This window comes from Amblyomma mixtum, chromosome 10 (assembly GCF_055824585.1).
Source record: "Amblyomma mixtum isolate Tamu chromosome 10, ASM5582458v1, whole genome shotgun sequence".
Lineage (NCBI taxonomy): Eukaryota > Metazoa > Arthropoda > Arachnida > Ixodida > Ixodidae > Amblyomma > Amblyomma mixtum.
In genome coordinates, this window is record NC_143021.1 from 77135406 (window position 1) to 77155395 (window position 19990).

General features: G+C 43.9%; 1 protein-coding gene, 1 long non-coding RNA gene and 1 pseudogene across 2 annotated transcripts; 1 reads left to right on the forward strand and 2 right to left on the reverse strand.

The window, feature by feature from the left end:
• Positions 1–8471: 8471 nt before the first annotated feature.
• On the reverse strand, positions 8472–11502 carry LOC149326187 (uncharacterized; annotated as a pseudogene).
• Positions 11503–11518: 16 nt separating this feature from the next.
• Positions 11519–13394, reverse strand: LOC149326188 (uncharacterized). The gene is made up of 3 exons (XR_016286586.1): positions 13189–13394; positions 12842–13099; positions 11519–11569 (listed from the first exon to the last, which is right to left on the reverse strand). It is a non-coding gene; the product is annotated as an uncharacterized LOC149326188 (long non-coding RNA).
• Positions 13395–13725: 331 nt separating this feature from the next.
• LOC149326189 (BEN domain-containing protein 5-like) lies at positions 13726–19178 on the forward strand. Its single transcript, XM_089564494.1, has 6 exons — positions 13726–13909; positions 15748–15897; positions 17451–17584; positions 17932–18070; positions 18193–18267; positions 19008–19178. The coding sequence occupies exons 1-6, from the start codon at positions 13726–13728 to the stop codon at positions 19136–19138; spliced, it is 813 nt and encodes a 270-aa protein (XP_089420620.1). The 3' UTR covers positions 19139–19178.
• Positions 19179–19990: the final 812 nt, after the last annotated feature.

Here is a 19990-nt window from a genome sequence, read left to right on the forward strand (position 1 = left end):
TATTTTGGGCGAATCTCTCAAGGTTGAAATGATTTCTAATAAGGTAGTCATTACTCGTTGGCATCCACCCAAGCACGGCCATATGGCTACAAAAAGAGCTACAAAGCTTTTCTTTGCAGCTGTATGGCTGCACTTGGATGCTAATGAGTAATTATTCTCTTATTAGTACATTGCAAACTCTTCAAGCTCCTACCTGCCGCACTATGTCAAGTTCACCGCTCAGGTATTGTCACTTAGGAGTGTTGAGGTATAATAAATATTAAAATAAATTGATCTAATAAAGTGCCTAGTCACTTGTTCACTTGGGCAAACCAATAAAATGCTCTCTTATGCATAATGTGGTCTTCGAGAACTTTCCTCTATTTCATGTAATATCATGGCATATAAATATGTCCTCTGCACAGCCGCTTTTAGAAATGTTATCCTTTACTACGATACATGTAATGCCCATCTGCTAAAGTCTCAACCAGAAACTGTCAGTAGTCCAAATAAATAAATAAATAAATATATGCACACAGTAGTTGCATTCAGGCTAACTTGCACACTGTGCACAAGCTAGGTCTAACTAGCTGGATTAGTGCACTGCAAAGTTAAAAGTGCAGTATTATTCCTATCTGTGTCAGTCTTTCCTTTGTACTTCTTTCTTTAGCTAAGCTATGCATAGACTTCATAATGTGGCTCGGGGAGAAATCGACGTGTGCGCTCATGCAGGTTACTTTTAAATATTCAGGATATTGTTAACTGAGCTGTTGCTTCATCTTAATAAACCGAGAAGCCATCGACTTCAATTTGCAGCAAAGCAATGCCAGTAAAAGACACTAACCATCACTGCGTTTCTGTTCTTCTTCAGCGTTCTTCGGCCTAACTTCAACTTAGTCTTTTCCAAGTTTCTGACGCCTAGCGATGTCTCAATTTCTTTCCTTGAAAATCAGACTGGCCGTGAAATAGATATATCTTGCTGAAGATGTTAATAACAACTCCAAGATTCTACGTATATTAACTGGTACAAATATCTGTTAACGGTTAGCAATACACTTTTTCTTGCTACTTTGAGAAGTTGGGGTACATCCACAAGACGTTTCGCCACGCAACATCAGCCGGTTTGACATTATGTAGCAAAGCGCCCAATCGCGTGAGATGAAACGTGGAGAAACGAGCTGGTTCCAAAGCGAACCACTTCGTGGATATACTCCGTGGTCACCGTAACAATCAGTCATAAAACATTTCAATGATCAGTGAAAACAACTCTTAAACGTTGCGTTAAAGTTGTATCAGAGAACACGAGTGCATGCCTATCGCCTACTTAAATGACTAATTTTTAATTTCATTTTATTCTGTAACATCATAGCTCTCGTAATGAAAATTCAGTTTTACGAATTCTGCTTGAAATTATAATGTTCGCTTGAGATAACCAGAAAATATGGCCATCGTATCCTGTTTCCTTGATGACACGAAGTATACTTTCCCAGCCTAAGCTGGGAGCCATCTCTAGGTAAGCCCTCCAAATTATTTCTTGCATTTCCTCTACCTGTAATCAAGTTTACTGGCTCCCAAATCTCATTATGTTTACAATAATGAGGATGGCATGAGCTGAGTTTCCCTCTGGATCTTGTAGAGGGAAATTGGGTTGATGATGATTGTTGAAGGATGCTTGACGTCTTGCAGATTTGAATTCCTCAATCACATTGCAAGAGGACACTTCTGGAGAGGTTAACTTTTAACAACAATTAAACACACAAAGGAAGATATAAGCAAGGAGAAAACTTATTTACACTTGACTGACTCGTAGTTCTAGGTGACGAAACCAGCCCTCGGTCCTGCCGAAACAGCTGGTTTTAAACCCTACGTTCCCGCCCTCAGTGGGGAGAATAACCAATCAGGTAACTACAGAAACATCCACCCAATAAATCATTGGGGAAAGGAAAACATCACCAATCAACAATTCGGAAAGGACAACACAACCAATCAATGATTGGGGAAAGAAGGTAACTCATCGCGACAAACACTGTAAAAATATGTACACTTTCTACCATCACAATTTCGGAGAATTATGCTTTCCTACTGCGAGCTTCGCAAACATTCTCACTTTCCCATGATGAAGATTATTTCAATGTTCGGTTGACCTAAGTTCGGGGGAAGTCACCTCAAGACTCATCTGTTCAGTATCGTCACTTACTGTCTTCATGCCTGCAGCCAGCGCGGCAATATCCTGTTGACCGCGCTTCAAGCTGTCCATGCACGCCGCTGTAGACATGGGACAAAAGCCTCGCAATGTGACGTGGGTCCCCCTCACCGCAAGCACGTGCACACCAGGATGCGACCTGACGCATTCGTCCCTGGAGGGAGTTTGACCTTTCCCGTAATCCTCCGCTATCCGGCGCCCCCTTATCCCGCTGGGTAGCGAGTGTGACTCACCTGACTCACCCCCTTCTCTGTAGTTGTGCATAGGGCAGACGAGAATGCAATGAGCATTCCTCTCTCGTGAACCCGGATGTGGCAAACAATGTACAGCACCACGAACTTCACTGCATGTGTAGCTTTTTGTGCAATACTAGGCACCCACTTCGTTTTACATGCACAGAGACATTTGAGAATGCTTTGGAGTTGCACAGATTATAGCCGTCTTGTTCTGTACATGTCAACAATGAACGGCCTTTAGCAGAATGTCCCACATTTCTTTTCAATGCTGCACTCTGGCTTGCGCAACTGCAATGCGAGCTCAGGAAAGACTGCCAGAAGAGAACTGAAGTCCCGCTGTCAGTGTGGAGAACAAAGCCGTTCACTTTAGCCAAATGATGATCTCGGCCCCTTTCCAACCACAGAGTTCTATTTCCATTTTGGCTTTTATAATGGCCTGATAAACACAACAAAAATAGATCAGTATTGTTGCATTGTCACAGTTCTGTGAAATGCAAAACTTTTAGTTACCACTGATTGTACATGTTCCAAACGGTTGGAAGCGTCATAATTTTCTTGTGCATTTGCAATTGTGATTGACAGGAGTGTGCGAAAATGTGAATTTTTAATGCATGCACACTTCAGATGCACACGCACCTTATACACTGAATATATACGCATATGTCTTTTGCAATAACTGTCAGCAGGGAGGAAGCCTGTTTACATATTACAGTGACAACTACTGTGCACAGCTTGGGAAATGCTTGTCCCGCTCGTCCTGTCTCTTCTCGTGATAGTCCTTTTTGTTGCGCTTACCTTCCCTTCGTCAATATTTTTTTTTCTGTCAAAAATGTGAAACCGCTGCTGTGTACTATTTTCAATAACTAATAATTTAAAGTATATAACCTTAGCTATTTGAAGAATGTGATTTTGTAACTATGGCGATTGTTAGCAGCTTGTACTGTACCCTGGCTTGTTCCAGCCAGTGCGTTCGGCCCGATAGAGGATTCACGATAAGAATCGCGTACTCATTCTGAAATCGCTATTGCACGCTTAGGGGCAGCATAGCTTTCAGCGGAGGCAGCGTAAGTTCCAGTATGTTTTCAAGCACAGTATCAAAATTGGCGATGGATACGGAGCAGAAACAACATTGTGTCCGCGCGCTTTTGTCGCAGTCACTGCAACCATTGCAACAAGTGCGACTAGCTGCACAGTATGAAGTTCATTTCGGCATTCAGAAAACACGGCGTGCGTAGTGAGCCTTTGCATGTGCACATCTCTGCCTTGACGGAAAAGCACTCGCTCCGACCACAAACACTTTCACTACGAGGAACACTTGTCAATGCGCTCAGCAGCTTATACACGCACAGGAAATTCACCGTGAACAGCCTCCTTTCTCAATGGCTAGTAGGTATAGCTCGCCGCTGTCGACGGTGATCCCCGCAGAAACGCTCGCAACGACCACAAACAACTCCAAATAAAGCTTCGTGACATCGCCACCGCATAAGTTTTGCGTCGGTTTGAAGACCGTTGGTCCATGCGTATCCACCATCCAATGGTGCAGCTTGCATAGGTCCTTGGAATCGAAGCTGTTTAAGCATTTAGAGGCAATTATCCTGGATCCAGCGAGGCGGCTGGCATAGGCCCTCGGAACCACTTGTTTACAATGGCGTGAAAGTACCACGATCGCCACGGAGGAAGTGACGTCATGTCAACAAGAATGGCTACTGGATGCGGTGGTGGTGTTGTTCTTTTCTGTCATCTTTGTTTCTTGTAGTTTTACTAACTCCACAGGCCTTGTTTTCCTATCCACTGTTTCAAAGTGGTGTCAGGTAAAGCCAATTGCTATTCTACAACCACCAAACTGCTGTGCCATACAGCATTCTTTTAATCAGCTCTCATAATTTGCAACGGCAAATTTACTTCATAAGCCGTCTAGACAAATAACACAGCTCAATAACTTGTGTCATCATCAGGACTAAAAATAACCATAACTTCATTTATACGGTCATGCCTCGTTAATACAGACCCCATCACTATGGATTCAAATTATGGGCAGTATTTCTGGGAGCAAAACTTTTTCAATGCACTTACACCTCAATGACATGGAAACTCACTCATAACACAGTGGACAGAGTGAAAATGAATACACCCGTTGTCACAAAATTGTGCAGAGTGCAAAGACTGTTACGACTTCTTGAATTTGGGTACATAAGTCAAGCACAGCCTGAATCATATACCTTTGTTACACACTGTAATTGCCATCATACTGCTTGTCGCACCCCAGTCAAAAAAAACCATTGGAACCCATTGGGATTCCAATTGGTTCCAATTGGTCTCAATGGGTTCCAATTGGAACTGTCAAATGGATCAATGGGTTCCAATTGGAAATCTCATTCCAATTGGCCAGACCAATTGGTCAGTCCAATTGGAATGCCCTTTCCAATTGGTCAGTCCAATTGGAATGCCCTTTCCAATTGGTCATCCCAAATGGACACTGCAGTGCTCCAATTGGTTCCAATTGGAATTCAAATCCCAATTGGGCTGTCCACTTGGACTGCCCAATTGGAATGCTCATTTTGGATGTCCCAATTGATTTCCGTTAGAATTATCATTGCATTTGGACAGTGTTTATTAGTCATTGCTAATTTATTTGCCACATTCCAACTGTACACCCAGCAGTGCAAGCCATTCCATTTTTAAATTTCATTCAATTTCCTTTGTTTTTTTGTCAATTTTGCCAGTACACCAATTTTTTCTTTCAGAAAATTTTTTAAAGCAAACAGTCTTGAATGAATTCGAGACAGTTGGCTGTTAGCAATTCCTGTGAGGTTAAAAAGGCTAAATATTTAAAATGGATGTTACATCAAACATCATTTTCCTGATATTGATATCTGCTTTTAGTACTTAAGCCTCATATAACATGAAGCAACAATCAATTTTTTTCCAGATTAAGTGTACTTGTTGGTGATGCAAGGCACATCAGTTACAGGATTTGATTTATAAGATTGGGGAATTGGGCTTGCTTGTTCGCGATCATGTTGGTAAAAGCACAGACGTGCTTGTGTTGTTTGTTCTTTCGTCCTGTCTTCGAACTGTACGTTACCAACATGATTTTGATTTACCTCTTATATCAGCTAAATGTTCATCCAATTTTTAAAATAAACAATAAAGCACAAGCACAGTAAGTACTCTATAAGCATTATACATTTGTTTATTTTTCAGTTTTCACAAACCATGTAGGTGACCAAAGCATGAATTTATTAATCATGCTTGGCTCCATAAGACAGAACTGCATTTACAAAAATGATGGACATACTAGCACATTAAAGGGACTATGCAATGAATTAAAAGTCACTTGTAAATGTTTTCAATACTTAGAAATGATGCTAAGAAGCATTCACACCAAGTATGAGTCTTCGGAACTGAGCCAGCAATTTATTATGAATTCTTAAAAACTGCGCTTTCTAAAATTCGCGGGCCAATCGGTGTCTTCGTAGTGACCGATTTTAAAGCTAAAGTCGTGAAAATAGACGTCACTAGACTCGTGATGTCGGCAGGCCACCACACGTTGTCATTCGCTGGAGCCACAGCAGCCACGATGTCACGGGCACGCTTCCAACAGCCGTGAAAATCGTCTGCTCGAGCTGCCGCATAACCCCCTCGGGCAAGCGTGAGCCAGGGCATTGCCTTCACGCATATGTTTTCAATTTACCCCAACCGCCTCTTTCTGTCGGGAGTTTGGGAACCACTCGCAGTGCCTTTGTCGCAGTGACAAGCAAGGAAATCCGACGTGCGCCGCGATCCAGGAAGGCGAAGAGAGGTCGGAGAGACGCTGCCGACGCTGCTTCTGGGGTGCTGGGTGCGACAACCGGAAGTGGCAAACCTAACGTCAGCGAATGACGTATTCATGTGTGGGGCCCAGTCCCAAAGCTGTTTTCTTTATTTTTTCTTGATGCTCCACGCGTAGAGTAAAGGGGGGGAGAGGAGGAGCGTGATTTTTAATAATCTATAACTTCGTTGTTAGTGATGCTAGCTCAAAAATTCTTGCGCTGGGGTGACGAGTGGTGGGATGCCTATCTCTCGTCTGCTTTATGCAATCGCAATTAATTTATTGCATAATCCCTTTAAAGAAAAACTGAAAAATGCTGTGCACAAAGGTGATGCAGCTCAGTTTCACATATTCATACATTTTCACGAAACAGAAAAACGACAAAGCGAAAAACATCACGAGAAAGCATAAAAAATTATGGAACAAAAACATTACTCAAGACTTTCAGAGATGCAAAACATACATACAGCATCAAGATAAAAAACATACAGCACCCCAAAAAAGGCCCACATTGAAATAATGAAAATTACAGCTGGATTTATCAACACTGTGTCTACCGTTTTTATGAAGACATCAGGGGAAAATTAAGGAAAGGGGGGGAAGGGGAAAGGGGGGGGCAAGCCCCCTCCTAAAGTGAGATTGCCATGAGAGAGATACAATGGACCCCATTCTTTTTGTCAAAGTTCGAGACTCATGGCAGACGTACTACCCCCTTCCCTCCCTTTACACACATATGCTGTAAGAGTTGCTAGAGCCAGGCACAACTCGAGAACAAAGCTGCAAATGCCTTTCAGAAAAAGGCCTACCAACCGATGCCATCATAAAACCCCCTAGTGTAAAATTTTATGTGGCTGGCAGGTGTCCCAGTGTAGTGGGATGAACTGGAATATCACCAAGCAGCAGATGCCATTGGGTGGACAGCCTCCATTGCCACCGCAGTGAGCTTTATAGGACTATACGAGGAGTGACAATACCCTGCGTGCTAGCCACCAAGTTACAAAGACAGCTGAGGGGTGCCAGCACTGCCCTACACCTTGGACCACAAGATTTCTACTGCCCACCAGTTTTCAGTGTTTTGCCAGCGTCTGGTCAAGTAGCAACAATTCGGAATGTCTGCACTGATCCTGAAGAATATGAGTTCCAATCCATGATATGCTTTCTGCACACAAGGGGCAAACCACCAGTGGACATTCACAGAGGTTTGTGCGGTTTTTTGAACGAGTCAGGAGAATGCGGCAAAGTGGTGCCGTGAATTCTTGTCAAAACAGAAGTTCATGAAAAAAAAATGACTGTCGATGTGCGTAGTTCAGCCAAATGTGTTGTGCTGGGTTTTATGGCATATAGGCAACTCAGGACATCATGCGCCAAACTCATAGTTCGGCCAAATGCAAATTAGGTGCACTAGCAATTAGGTTTCACTTCGGTTCTGGTATTCGGCCTTTGTATGTTTACTTTCTGGACACGCCTCGTAAATCTGTCCCTGGCTATTTACTTCATAAGGAGGGCAAAGTATAGCTGAAGTGCACTGCACACAGAGGAAGGCTACAAGCAAACCACACATTCTGATGAAAGGCATAAAGTCAAAATGGTCTGAGATATGCACTTATAACACAAACATTCGAATACAATCGCAATAATGCTTCCTTACTGGCATAAGAATTCTATCCCAAAGAAAAATATACCTGCAAGTCGTAATACAAACTCTGATATGTGTCTACTGAATATTAATCCAGTACATGGACATCCAATCACATGGAGGCCGAGTACCAAAAAGTTCATGTGCATTTCAATTCAAATTATGCAACTCAGTCTCACTGAGATGAAAGCCAACAGTTCCTAGAGGCCAGTGACTATGTGTGTGTGATAGCAATCAAAAATATTTTCCAGAAGTTATGTAACATGCTTTTCCTTCCTGCAGTAGTGTAGTCCCTGAGGCATCCCACTGCAGTACTTAACAAGCACACTCACTTTAAATGATGGAAAAATATGCCTGAGAGGACAGAAAGTTGGTAGGAATCATTCGACAGAGCTTACAATGCGACAACACATATCTGAAACACGTAATGTGTCTTTCTTGTGAGTCTGCTAGGATTGCTATTTGTGCACATTACAGATCCCTTGCTCTGAATTAATATGAGGCAGTCATTAGGCATAGCATATCTCAAGCCCAGCATTGCTTTGGGACAATATTACTACCATATGCTGTCATGGTACACTAGCAACAGTGTTGGGTTGCAAACCCTCACATCTGCAGAAGTTCCTCAATGGCCACAGTATATGGCTGTTCAACACGAAGTCATGGACTCAAACACTAGCAGCAGTGGCACCATTTCAGTGGAGATGAAACACAAAACTGCGTGTGTTGTGATACCAGCGCAAATTAAAGAATGTAAAGTGTTTGAAAACGATTCCAAAACACTTGTATCTTACAGCTCAGAGAATAGCTCTCAGCATGTAAATATCCATCAGTTAAAATATAACAGACACTTCACAATTATACCTAACCTAATCAGTGTGCAAGGTGTTACACAATACAGAATAAACTGTGATGCTCTGCTAAATGGATCACATTTCAGCCTGACTTCAACTCTTGTACAATGGAACTGTATTAATCTTAGCGGTTCTCACAATGGGTTCTGCAGAACCCTCGGGCTTTCATTGCATGCCTCAAATTCCACCTTTTCGTTGCCCATTTTACTACCACCGATATTGTAATTGTCTTATGGTACACTGTTCCATTATACAGACTCTAGATCCTACAAGGCAGCATGGTGCGTAAAGCATTTTCTTTAGCATTACATTTCAGGTCGTATTTTGACTGCGGTGGGCACACATAGCCCGCAATCTGTACAATGCTACAACAAAATAAAATTCCCAAATGAAAAAATTATTTAAAATCTAGAAGCCTACGCTAAGGCCTCTATCATCGCTCAGTTGCAAAATGTTAGATTCCAGCAATAAGACCCTGCCACGGTGGCTCAATGATTAAGGAGGCGAAACGCTTGGCACCAATGTGCTGTGTGATGTTAGTGCACGTTAAACAACTCCAGGGGGTTTAAATTGTCCGAAGCCCTCCAATACGGCTTTCCTCATAGACTGAGTCTCTTTGGGACATTAAACCGCAAAAATCAAACCAAACCAGCAATAAGCAATCATCTAAAGAGTGTAACAGCTAGTTATAGGTGAAAGAAACACACTTCCTACGTCCATAAAAACACAAATGTTGCTCACTGAAGAAAATGGCACAAGTTTTAGGTCCCTTGTGAATGAAAGAACTTTGAACAGGTGGTTCAACTCAACAGTGCCATACTTCACGACACTGCATTTTAGTGGGCGCACAAGAACATACGTGGGACCACAGCTAATGATGCTTACAATAACAGCAAAAGTGCCATTCAACAGCTGCACCACAGAGTTATTTGTCTTTTTGTTTCTGGCATAGCTTTCACCAGTGAATATGCGACCATTATGACATAAGCGAGCATATTCAACACTGTTTCCTACCTGTAGCTCTTCAGTTAAGGTGCTACTGCTGGCAGAGGGCACGTAAGGCCTTCCTCGGCCAAAGAAGCGCAACCCCTCAGAGATGAACACACTTTTATTGGTTTGTACTGCATCTAGTGCAGCACAGTACTGAATGGCACCTTCATGGGTAGAAAGTTTCAGGCATGTATCAACTACTCCCTCAATCTGCAGCACACGGCACAGCTGGTGAGGAATACCATTGGCAGCCTTGACAGCCTCCTTCAAGGTGCCATTCCCTGCCTCGAACGGATATGCAGAGTGAGCCCATAATGGACCCCAGTGCCGTACGCTCTTGCCAATGTGGAGAAGCTGGTGCATGTTATAAGTCATGCTTGCTTTTCCATAAAGGATTTGAGTGCGGCCATGGAAGTCCAATAGGAGACTCTCTGCATGAGCAAGGTCAGGAAGTGACACCTTGTGTTCCAGCAGGATATGCAAACTCTCCACCAGATATGCCCAGTGCTGCAGGTACTTCCTGTCCAAAATGCCATCCAGCACAGGCACACTATAGAAGAGCACCCAGTTCTCAAATTCTTTTGCCTTCCACCATCGCCTTTCTTTTGTGGGCCTTGGCGTGCGCTTGCCATCTCTGGGAGGTGCGATGCTCATCAATTTTTCATCTACTGCAGCCTGACAGCGACCTTAGTAGAATGGAGAGCCTGCTGACTCAAGCCACATATTCAGAAACTGCCGCCCCACTCGCAACAGCATACAGTGCATATAGTCAGGAACGAAGCTCCACACTATATTGAACTGCTGCAAGTTGATGAGTGGGGAGAAAGATTTTACGCCATTAATAGGTCTCTCCTCTACAATTGCCCTCTCCATGTCTGACACCATCTGCTCCTCGCTCCTTTCAGCAGTGTCTGTTTCTTCTACAGGGTACTTTGTTGACCGCCCAACCCTCTCCCCTCTATGCAAGCACCAATTACAGCCGTAGTAGCCGTTAAACTGTGTCAAACCCTGCATGGGGGCCCTGGCCACAGAATCAACTGCACAACAAATGCAGAAGGCCTTGAAGTTTTGTTTTTTGCCTTTATGTTCAAGTTCAAATCCTCCCTCTGATAATTTGTTCAAAACCTCCACAAAGGCACCCTGAAAGATGCCCATGTGCGGTTTGTCTCTTCCAAACCAGAGACCTGCCAATACCAAATTTTTCATTCTTTCTGTCGGTGGCAGCTCGTTAATGATAAGTTGAATAGGCCAAATTGATGTACCACTCGACTTGAATACAGGGCTGCCATCTGCATTCAATGTGAAGCTGATTCTGTGCCCAACTTGACTTGTAGCAGCAACGAAGTTTTGGTACATGATGCCATCGTAAATATCACACAACGTGCCATTTGACTGGAGTGGCTGAGTCAGGTCGAGAAAGCTGCAATTCTGTAACACCTTGCAGAGCTGTGAGGGAAGGTCTAATAGCACAAAAAAGGGTGCATCTGCCATGGCAGATGACCCACAAGAATGTCCACATACAGAGCATTCCAGGGGAATGTCTGCTACTGCCTCGCCAACATATACCATGCAGTGTGGGCGATAATAATGGAAGCTCATACTTGTCCCAGTGCTTTGCAAAAGCTTGCTCATCGCGTGCTTCGACTGGGGGAGGACAGGGTGGTTAAAAAAACCATTTATCATATCAATGAGGCTCAGCAGAGCACTATATGTTAACTTTGCCCTAAGTGCATACCTCAGAACCATTAACAGCATATCACCTGCTGTCACAGTTAGCACTGACGACAGGATGTCCTTGAAGAGAGAGAGAAATGCACCAGTTGCATCTTGGCTTGTGCTCTCACTGGTGGCATGACGTTTCTGCATACATAAGGAATTCATCATCAATATTCAGGATGCACTCTTCCAGCAATACAGGTTTATATATGCTGCACTCACGGACGTTACGAGCACCACCTCTGAGCGCTAATTCTAGCTTTCACAGTCTAGACCAGAGCGGGTTGTGACATGTAGGTTATATAACGTGGTCTGAAACATGGCGGCCGATGACATCTGTGCAAACTGTATAATACACAAGAATGGCAGGTTGATGGACCTTGGACCTTCACGCCCATCTTGGCAATAGCAACCAGTGCTAACAAAACAATAACATTTAAACAGGCGCAAGCTAAAAGAAATACCACAGAGGTCTACTATGTCTCAAATGCTCGAGTGGTGCTGTGCAGATGAAGGGCAGCGAAACCTCAATTTTAGAGATAATACTTCAGCTTGAGCGCAGCCAGATCGACATGCACATAAACCATGCAGGCACAAGCACACTGCCACCGATATAGCAAAGCAGCTGCATTAAACTTCCACTTCAAGCACACGCTCAATTGCTGTAGACAAGGATTCTCACATTTTGCATACAGGTGGGGGAAAAATTAAAAAAAAAACAAATAAAAGACATCAAAACTGCCTTTAAAAAAATTTGGCAAGATACGCATTATTAGGCTCTTTTCTCGATGGCGTTGCATAACCCTCCTCGCAGCGCCGTCCCTGCTCCTCGGCTCTAAGGGTGTGTTCGTCGTATTTTCCCATTTTGAATTGTTTACCGGATGTTTCTATTGCACTGAGCTGTGCACCTTGTTTGAATTATTCGTAGCAGCGACTTGGGTTTCCCACGTTGAACTTACACTGATACCGCGAAAATGTTACCACGTTCAGGAACTGCCGGATAAGTGTTGCATTCGGCATTCGAGGGAAAAGGCAAGAAATTAATTCATGCATTGAGCAAAGGCAGCGGGAATGAAATTAACTACATGCAGCATCATTATTCTCTCTGTAGACTTTTTGAGAGCTGGATTCATTCCTTCTAGGACAGTGGCAAGCAGTAGGTCAACTGCACACAATTTTATTTTCCTCTGGTGCGAATAATTCAAACAAGGTGCACCGATCAGTGCAATAGAAACATCCAGTAAACAACCGAAAGCGGGAAAATGCGAGGAACACACCCTTAGAGCGAAGGAGGGGCGGCGCTGCGAGGAGGATTATGCAACGCCAACGAAGAGAGCCCATTATTATTATTTTTTTTTCAGACCGATGCCGCTTCATGCATATGGCACGTAAAGAATATATATATGGTGTTCTCACAGCTCTATTCTGTTCATCCTCCGGACTGCGCGCTGCTCCAACCGCGGAGTGTTCACTGCCACTGGAGGAGCATGGTTGGATGTTTTCCTCCTCATTTATACTGATGCATCCCTGTGGTGATTGCGACCTAGAGTCGTGAAGGTCGACATTTGCAACGTTAGGATATGAGCCGCACAGCGTCGAAGAGCTGCCTGAAGCAGCTTGTGAACTGACAGGCTTGTTTCTTGCAGTACTGCCGCTGTCCACTGTAGAAGATTCCTGTAACAACGTTTAAAGGATCAGTGGGCAGAAGCCCGGCGGTCACAAGCACACGTGATAGACACATGTGGTATGCATTCGATACTCACGCCTTGTTTGTTTGCAAGTGCGCGGTTGTACCAGGAGCGCGTCGATTTCGGCAGCTTGAAGGTTTCGTCGGGATTTAAATACTTTTTATATTGTCCTCGCTTCTGCCTCTTTTTTTGGCGCTCCATTGCGATTCCGAACTTTCTTTATAGGAACAACGCGTGCGTCCTCTTCCAGAAAATTACCGCACACGTGCCGCAAGCCGCAGGTACGGCTACGGCTGGCCTTGACTACGGCGTCTCTCATAGCCTGAGTTGCTTTGGGACATTAAACCCCATAAACCAACCAACCAAACTAGCCATTCGAAAACATACTGAGTGCGAATTTTAGAAGCTAAATGTTTTACACGGAATAAAAATAAAGCCATGGTTTAATTCAAATTTGTGTAGCAACAACATTTTAGCAAGTTGGCCGGTTTGGCGCTTCCATTTGGAATCATCCATATCGCCATCGCCACCGTAACAGGGGCCAGCCATGGCGGTCGCTTTGTCGAAAAATGTTAGTGCAGTCTCGTGCCCATTGTTTAGGCCGGCAGAACCATGGGTACGCATGCGTACGTACGCTATGAGGACGATAAGCGTTGCGCTATTGTCCCCATTGACTACATCAGGGGATATAAGGCCAGTGACGACGGTGACTTCAGGTCAGCTTACTATCCTGTGAAATGGATTGAGGATGACGGGAGCTACGATTATTACCGTGCAAGAGTACTGTTGCTGGGAGGTAAGTTCGAACTGTCCCTTTTGTCATCCACGTGGGGGGTTTCAACTGCATCTCCGCAGAGCAACAAATATAAACAGTGACTGTTTCAACGTCAAACGCGCACTATGCGAAAGCTGCTTATCTGTCGCCAATGCTACAGACCGTTATAATTCTGATAAATCAAGAAAGTACAGGGTCGTCCACTCTTAGAATGCGCTACCGCATGGCCTTGCTCTTTGGAGGGTCACTGCGTCCGAAACGGCTGCGCATCGAAGCAAAGTGGCAGATGACGCGAAGCACCACGTCCAGGTAAACCTTCTCGTCCACCACTTTGCTGCGATGAGCGACTTTGTCGTACGCGGTGGCCCTCTGAAGAGTGCGGCCACGCGCTAGCGCATTCTAACTAAGAGTGGACGACCCTGTACATCATCCAAACTTGGTATTGAAAAACCAGGACTGTAGTACGCAATCTCTGCGACAATTTCAGCACGAATAAGCGAGCGGTTCAGCCGAGAGAAGCATTTTACGGAGCGCGTTTAAAGTTTTAGCGTTGCAACTATCTGTATTTCAATGCGCAGTGGTTGCACGATCGACCAGCTAGTCTCAGATAGCGTAGTGTGAATGAGTGAATACGTGATAATTAAAAAAATATGCACACGTCGCCACAAAACTTAACGGTGTCGACATTTGTCTGTGTTTGGCCACCGATTAAGCTGCGTGAAAAGCTATGCTGCACGTGCGGTCATGAACAAAAGTTTGCGGGATTTGTGTTCATTAGAAAAAAAATTATTTCTGTCAGGCAAAGCAGGTCAATGAAAACAGTTGAAGCCCCCATCCACTGTTATACCAATTTGCTAGCTACCGAGACAACGCAGAACTTTTGCCCTACGACTGTATGAAAACACAGGCGGCCGACCGCGAGGGCAATAACAGGCCTTAATTGTAAAATTAAGATGCCATGGCGCCGCTATTGTTGCGTGCATAAGCCGTATTTACCTGTCTGTTTGATAACCACAGATGCAGTGGAAATCGGGTGAAATAACTTGGCATTTTTTTTTCTGCTTGCTAAGGTAATACTTGAAAAATGGGTCATACTGAGGAAGGAATCCTTGTATCCACAATTTCAGCCCGAGCCTCCTAGGCCTAGATGCACCTGATGAATTAAGGGAAAAGGTTAAACCTTGGTCAAAAGTTGAATTGATTGAGTATATAGAGTTGTGAGACGAACCGTGGGTACACTTTTAAGAAGCGGTTCTTTACTGAAATTTTTACAGTTTACTAAACATGTCCAAATCAAGGTTCACCCCTTCAGAGGTGGATATTACAGAGGAATTTTGTGTCGTTAACAATGCGATGCATAATTTGGTTTTAGTATGCGAAGCAAATAATGCATGTGTGCTCTTTCTCCAATAACGTGCATCTATCTGGTGCTGTATTTTGTAGTGTCAGTGGAGGTAGAGAACACCAGATGTCCGGGAGCTCATTCAGTCCCACAGTCCAAACGAAACTTTTTGCATTTTTACATGTTGCAGTATCTAAGAACCGTAAATATTTTTGCCTGCAATTTATTTCTGCCTCTGTGAAAACATTTCAGACTCTGAAGCTGATGTTGAAAAAAAAATAAAAAAACAGCGCGTCCGTTTTATGCGAATCGTCGATTCCAGTTCAAGTGAAGAAGAACGTGAGGTGATATGCATCCTCCTTTTTTTACAGAAACCATTGGGCTCATATTCTGGTCGGTGAGACTGAGTAATCTTTTTCTGTTTTGTCCGTTTATAGCAACCTAAGAAGAGAAAACATACCAGCAAAGACAGTGTTTTGCAGGCTATTGAAAAAAAAACTTAATGAAACAAATTCAGAAACGACAAAGCAGAGGGCACTCTCGGATGCCTTAACAACAATTGAGAGCCTGAAACAGCAGCTTGAAGAGAAAGACGCTGAAGTTCAAAAGCTGAGATGCCTGAATGAGCAACTACAAGAGAAAGTTATTTTGAAAATGAACGAGCTTGGTATGTTGTCTTGATTTTTTAGTACTAATTAGTTTCATTGGTTCTTGTTGTCTAGATGTAACTTCATTCCAATACATTTTAGAAATGAGTGGCTACAAAAGAGTTACTGTTGGGATGCTTTGGTAACATGATTGCAACAAGCGTTACCCACACAGACGAAGCTGTTCCATGGGGTTTGGCACTGCAGCTGTGGTACTGAATGCTTTACGAGCGTAAAAACAAAGGAAGACATATCTGGCACAAATTTGGAAATGGTACATGCGGTGGCTCAGTGGTTAAGGCGCTCGTCTACTGAACCGGAGTGCCGAGGTTCGTACCCGACCGCGGCGGCCGCGTTTCGATGGAGGTGACACGAAAAGGCGCCCGTGTGCTGTGGGATGTCAGTGCACGTTGAAGATCCACAGGTGATTGAAATTATTCCGGAGACCTCCACTGTGGCATCTCTTTCTTTTTCATTCCCTCCTTTATCCCTTGCCTTACAGCGTGGTGCGGGTGTCCATCTATAAGTGAGACAGTTACTGTGTCACTTCCTTTCCTAAAAAGAGCCTATTTTCGATGTGGAGACTGTAATGTATGCAATGAAATCGTAATGTATGGCACAAAAGTAACTGATGCCCGACTTAGTGATTAGTATCTTTGTGCAAGCTGCCCTTTCTAGAGTTTTTATAAAAAGCGAATATAATTTTGGAGACAAAGCGAAACTTAGTCTGTTGTCCTGCAGTGAAAACATGTCCGAAAAAAGAAATTGCACAGTCTCGTCTGATTTCTGTCTGAATGTGAGGTCAAAAAATAATGCTCAAGTTTTACTCCCTGGATTCACATAATGAAGCTGAAAAGCAGTGGCCACCACTGATGTGTATACTTGGCAGCAGAAATATCTATAGATATTTTAAACCATGTGTGCAGGCCGGTTGCCGATGACAAGCAGTATTTATTGAAGATAGGAAGTGGGCATATGAAGACACAAGGGTGTGGCTTGATACCGCAGTCGTGGCCCAGTGGTCTGAGCGCCCGTCTCGGCTGCGGGAGGTGGTTGTTTCGAAACCCACCGCCGAACACCCACCGGTAAAATGGGTACAAGCATCCCCCGGCCTGGTGCTCGGCTTTCTTTAGGGGTGTGCGTTTGGGAGAAGTCATAAGCGGTGGCCTTGTGGTAGAGCATTCGCCTCGCATTCGGGAGGTGCTGGGTTCGATCCCCAGTGCCGCCGGGTACCCACCGGTTTCTTTAATGGGTACAAGATTTCCCCTGGCCTGGTGCTCGGCTCTTCTAGGGTGAGATGCTTGGGAAAAGGGTCGTAGACCAAAGTTCCTTTGGAAATCTTGTACCCATTAAAGAAACTGGTGGGTACCCAGCTGCGCTAGGGATTGAACCGAGCACCTCCCGAATGCGACGCGAATGCTCTAAGTCACTGGCAGTGTGACATCAGAGCTGTTTCACTGTGCTACAAAGCTTACATTTGCTACTTCATGCATGTGATATATTCATATGTGTGCACTATAGTGACTAATGTGTATCCCTGTGCTTGTTTCAATACTTTTCTATAATATCCCAGCCCTGAAAAATCTAACTCCGGCTCCTGAGAGGAAGATCGCAACAGTCTCAGCAGCAGTCGCCACTCCAGCTACAGAGACTGCTGCCATCTACAATACAGAGGATTCTCCTCTGTTTGAAACCCAAGATGACATGGTATACCTGGATGCTTTCTCAAAAGCCTGAAATAATGGATTAATGAATAATAATAGCTGGGCAAAGTTTAATGCAGTTGTCAACTTGGAAAATAGGCATGAATAGCTGTATCTCATTGCTTGAAGGTGGTGGTGTGTGCTGAAATAATGCACTTTTCATTTGCTTCTGTAAAGCAACTGCAAACTACTGACATCTTTGTTCATTTCTGAAAATAACTGGCATAATTTATTTTGCATTTAAGACTGCCAAAAGTTAACATAAATACTCCTTTTCAAGCGCTTTGCATGATAGAGTATAATGAATGTTGTGCATACAATGCATACAGATCTGCTGTTTTATACCTGCAGGTTGACATCGGGGAGGGGATCCGCATCGCTAAAAACACTTGGACGAGAATCAAACAGTTGGAGAAAGACAGCATGTTTGTGAAGGAGCTCCTGGTGGCAATTTGGGGCACAGCAGCACTGAGGGGTCGTTCGCTTCAAGGTAATAACACAGCACTGTCGCTATTTGACTATCAGAAAGGTGATGCTTTTAAGGAGCCCTTTCCTGTTTATATATATAAATATATATATATATACACACACTGCAGTATGTCATTTTCACAGGCAAACATAGCCCCAAGTACCCGGACCGTGAGAGGAAGTGCCCGTTAACGCCACTAAAAGTGACAGTAATGCGCGGTGAGTACTTACAGCTGTCTAGGGCAGTTTTAATCTGTTCTCTTTTTTCTTGCTGCACTGCTTGCGCTTGCTATGAGCGGTACGTGAGAATCCTTTGAACATTGTCTTCCTCAAAGTTTGTGTTTTTCTGCTTATTGTGGCAGCAATTGAAGCACACTGAAGCAGATTTTTCAGTTAGCCAGATTCGATATTTCAAAATGCAAAATGAGGCCAGCATTGTTACTGCACTTAAATTGAAAAGGTGGTTGAAAGAATTGGATAGAATAAGTGCTTGTATTGTTGGAAATATCAATGTGAGGTTATGTACAAAGGATAAGCACAAGTGTATGGCCAATATGCAATCAAACTGCTTATTCAAAAATGTACTATCGCGCTCAATATGAGTTGCAACGCGCGGTCATCGACCAGGGCTCGTTCCGTGGTGTGCCTCCTCCAAACAGTCGATCGGAATTCTGGGAGAAACTTCTGTTCCATGAAACAACAGCACCCCCGCTCAGGAAAAAGTTTCTCCCAGAATTCCGAGCGACTGTTTGGAGGAGGCACACCACGGAACGAGCCCTGGTCGATGACCGCGCGTTGCAACTCATATTGAGCGCGATAGTACAGTGCATTCTACTATGACAGTTTGGAAGTTTACATACAGCGCTGTAGAAGCAAGGCAGCATACTTGCATGGCCAAACCTTTGAGTCTCCTTTTGCTTGTATTGTTCATAATGTGCAGTTTCTCTTTATGGAAGCAGAATGCTACAGGGAGCGCCTGGCCAAAAAGGGAATACCAGCACATATGCTTTTCCTGGCTACGAAGCAGATGAACCATTATGTCGTCGAAAAACTTGCCGACATTGAGAAGGTGGCCAAGAAGTGCGTATAATCCATGTTGTACTTTGCATGCCTTTGTACCTAGACGTCCAGTTTTGCCATTAATGGTGCTAGCATGCTTTTCATAAGTCTATCACAACAGTCTGCCCACCTGGAGGGTGACTGTAAGTGAAGTAAAGGGCTTATAATTAAGTCTGTGTAATTTTCTATTATGAATATTGGTCAGGTTTGGTGCTCTCGCTTTTTTGCCAAGTGAAACTGGTGCTTTAATTATAGTTTTGCTTTTTCTTACCGTAATCTTGTTTTGGTTTCATTTTGCAGGCAGGAACTTAGAGGAGAGCAGTGAAGGCATCAGGGCTTTTTTTTTCTGCCATGAAGATCGCTTCGCACTCATCATCATCAGCCTGACTGCGGCCACTGCTGGGCAGAGGCATCTCCCGTGTCTCTCCAATTAACCCTGTCCTTAGCCAGTTGTAGCCACCGTATCCCCGCAAACTTCTTAATCTCATCCGCCCACCTAACTTTCTGCCGCCCCCTGCTATGTTTGCCTTCTCTTGGAATCCACTCCGTTACCCTTAAGGACCACCGGTTATCTTGCCTTCGCATTACATGCCCTGCCCAATCCCATTTCTTCCTCTTGATTTCAACTAGGATGTCATTAACTCGCGTTTGTTTCCTCACGTACTCCACCTCCACTGCTTTTGTATATTTATTTATTTATTTATTTATTTATTCAAATACCCTAAAGGCCCGAGTGGGCATTACATAGGGGGGAACAACAGTAAAAACAAAGCAAGAAAAATTTTCTATAAGTACAAATATCGTTGGCCGGGAACACATTGTTGAAAAGCATCAAACACTCAAAATATAAAGGCACATGACAAAGAACACTCAGGTTTCCTTC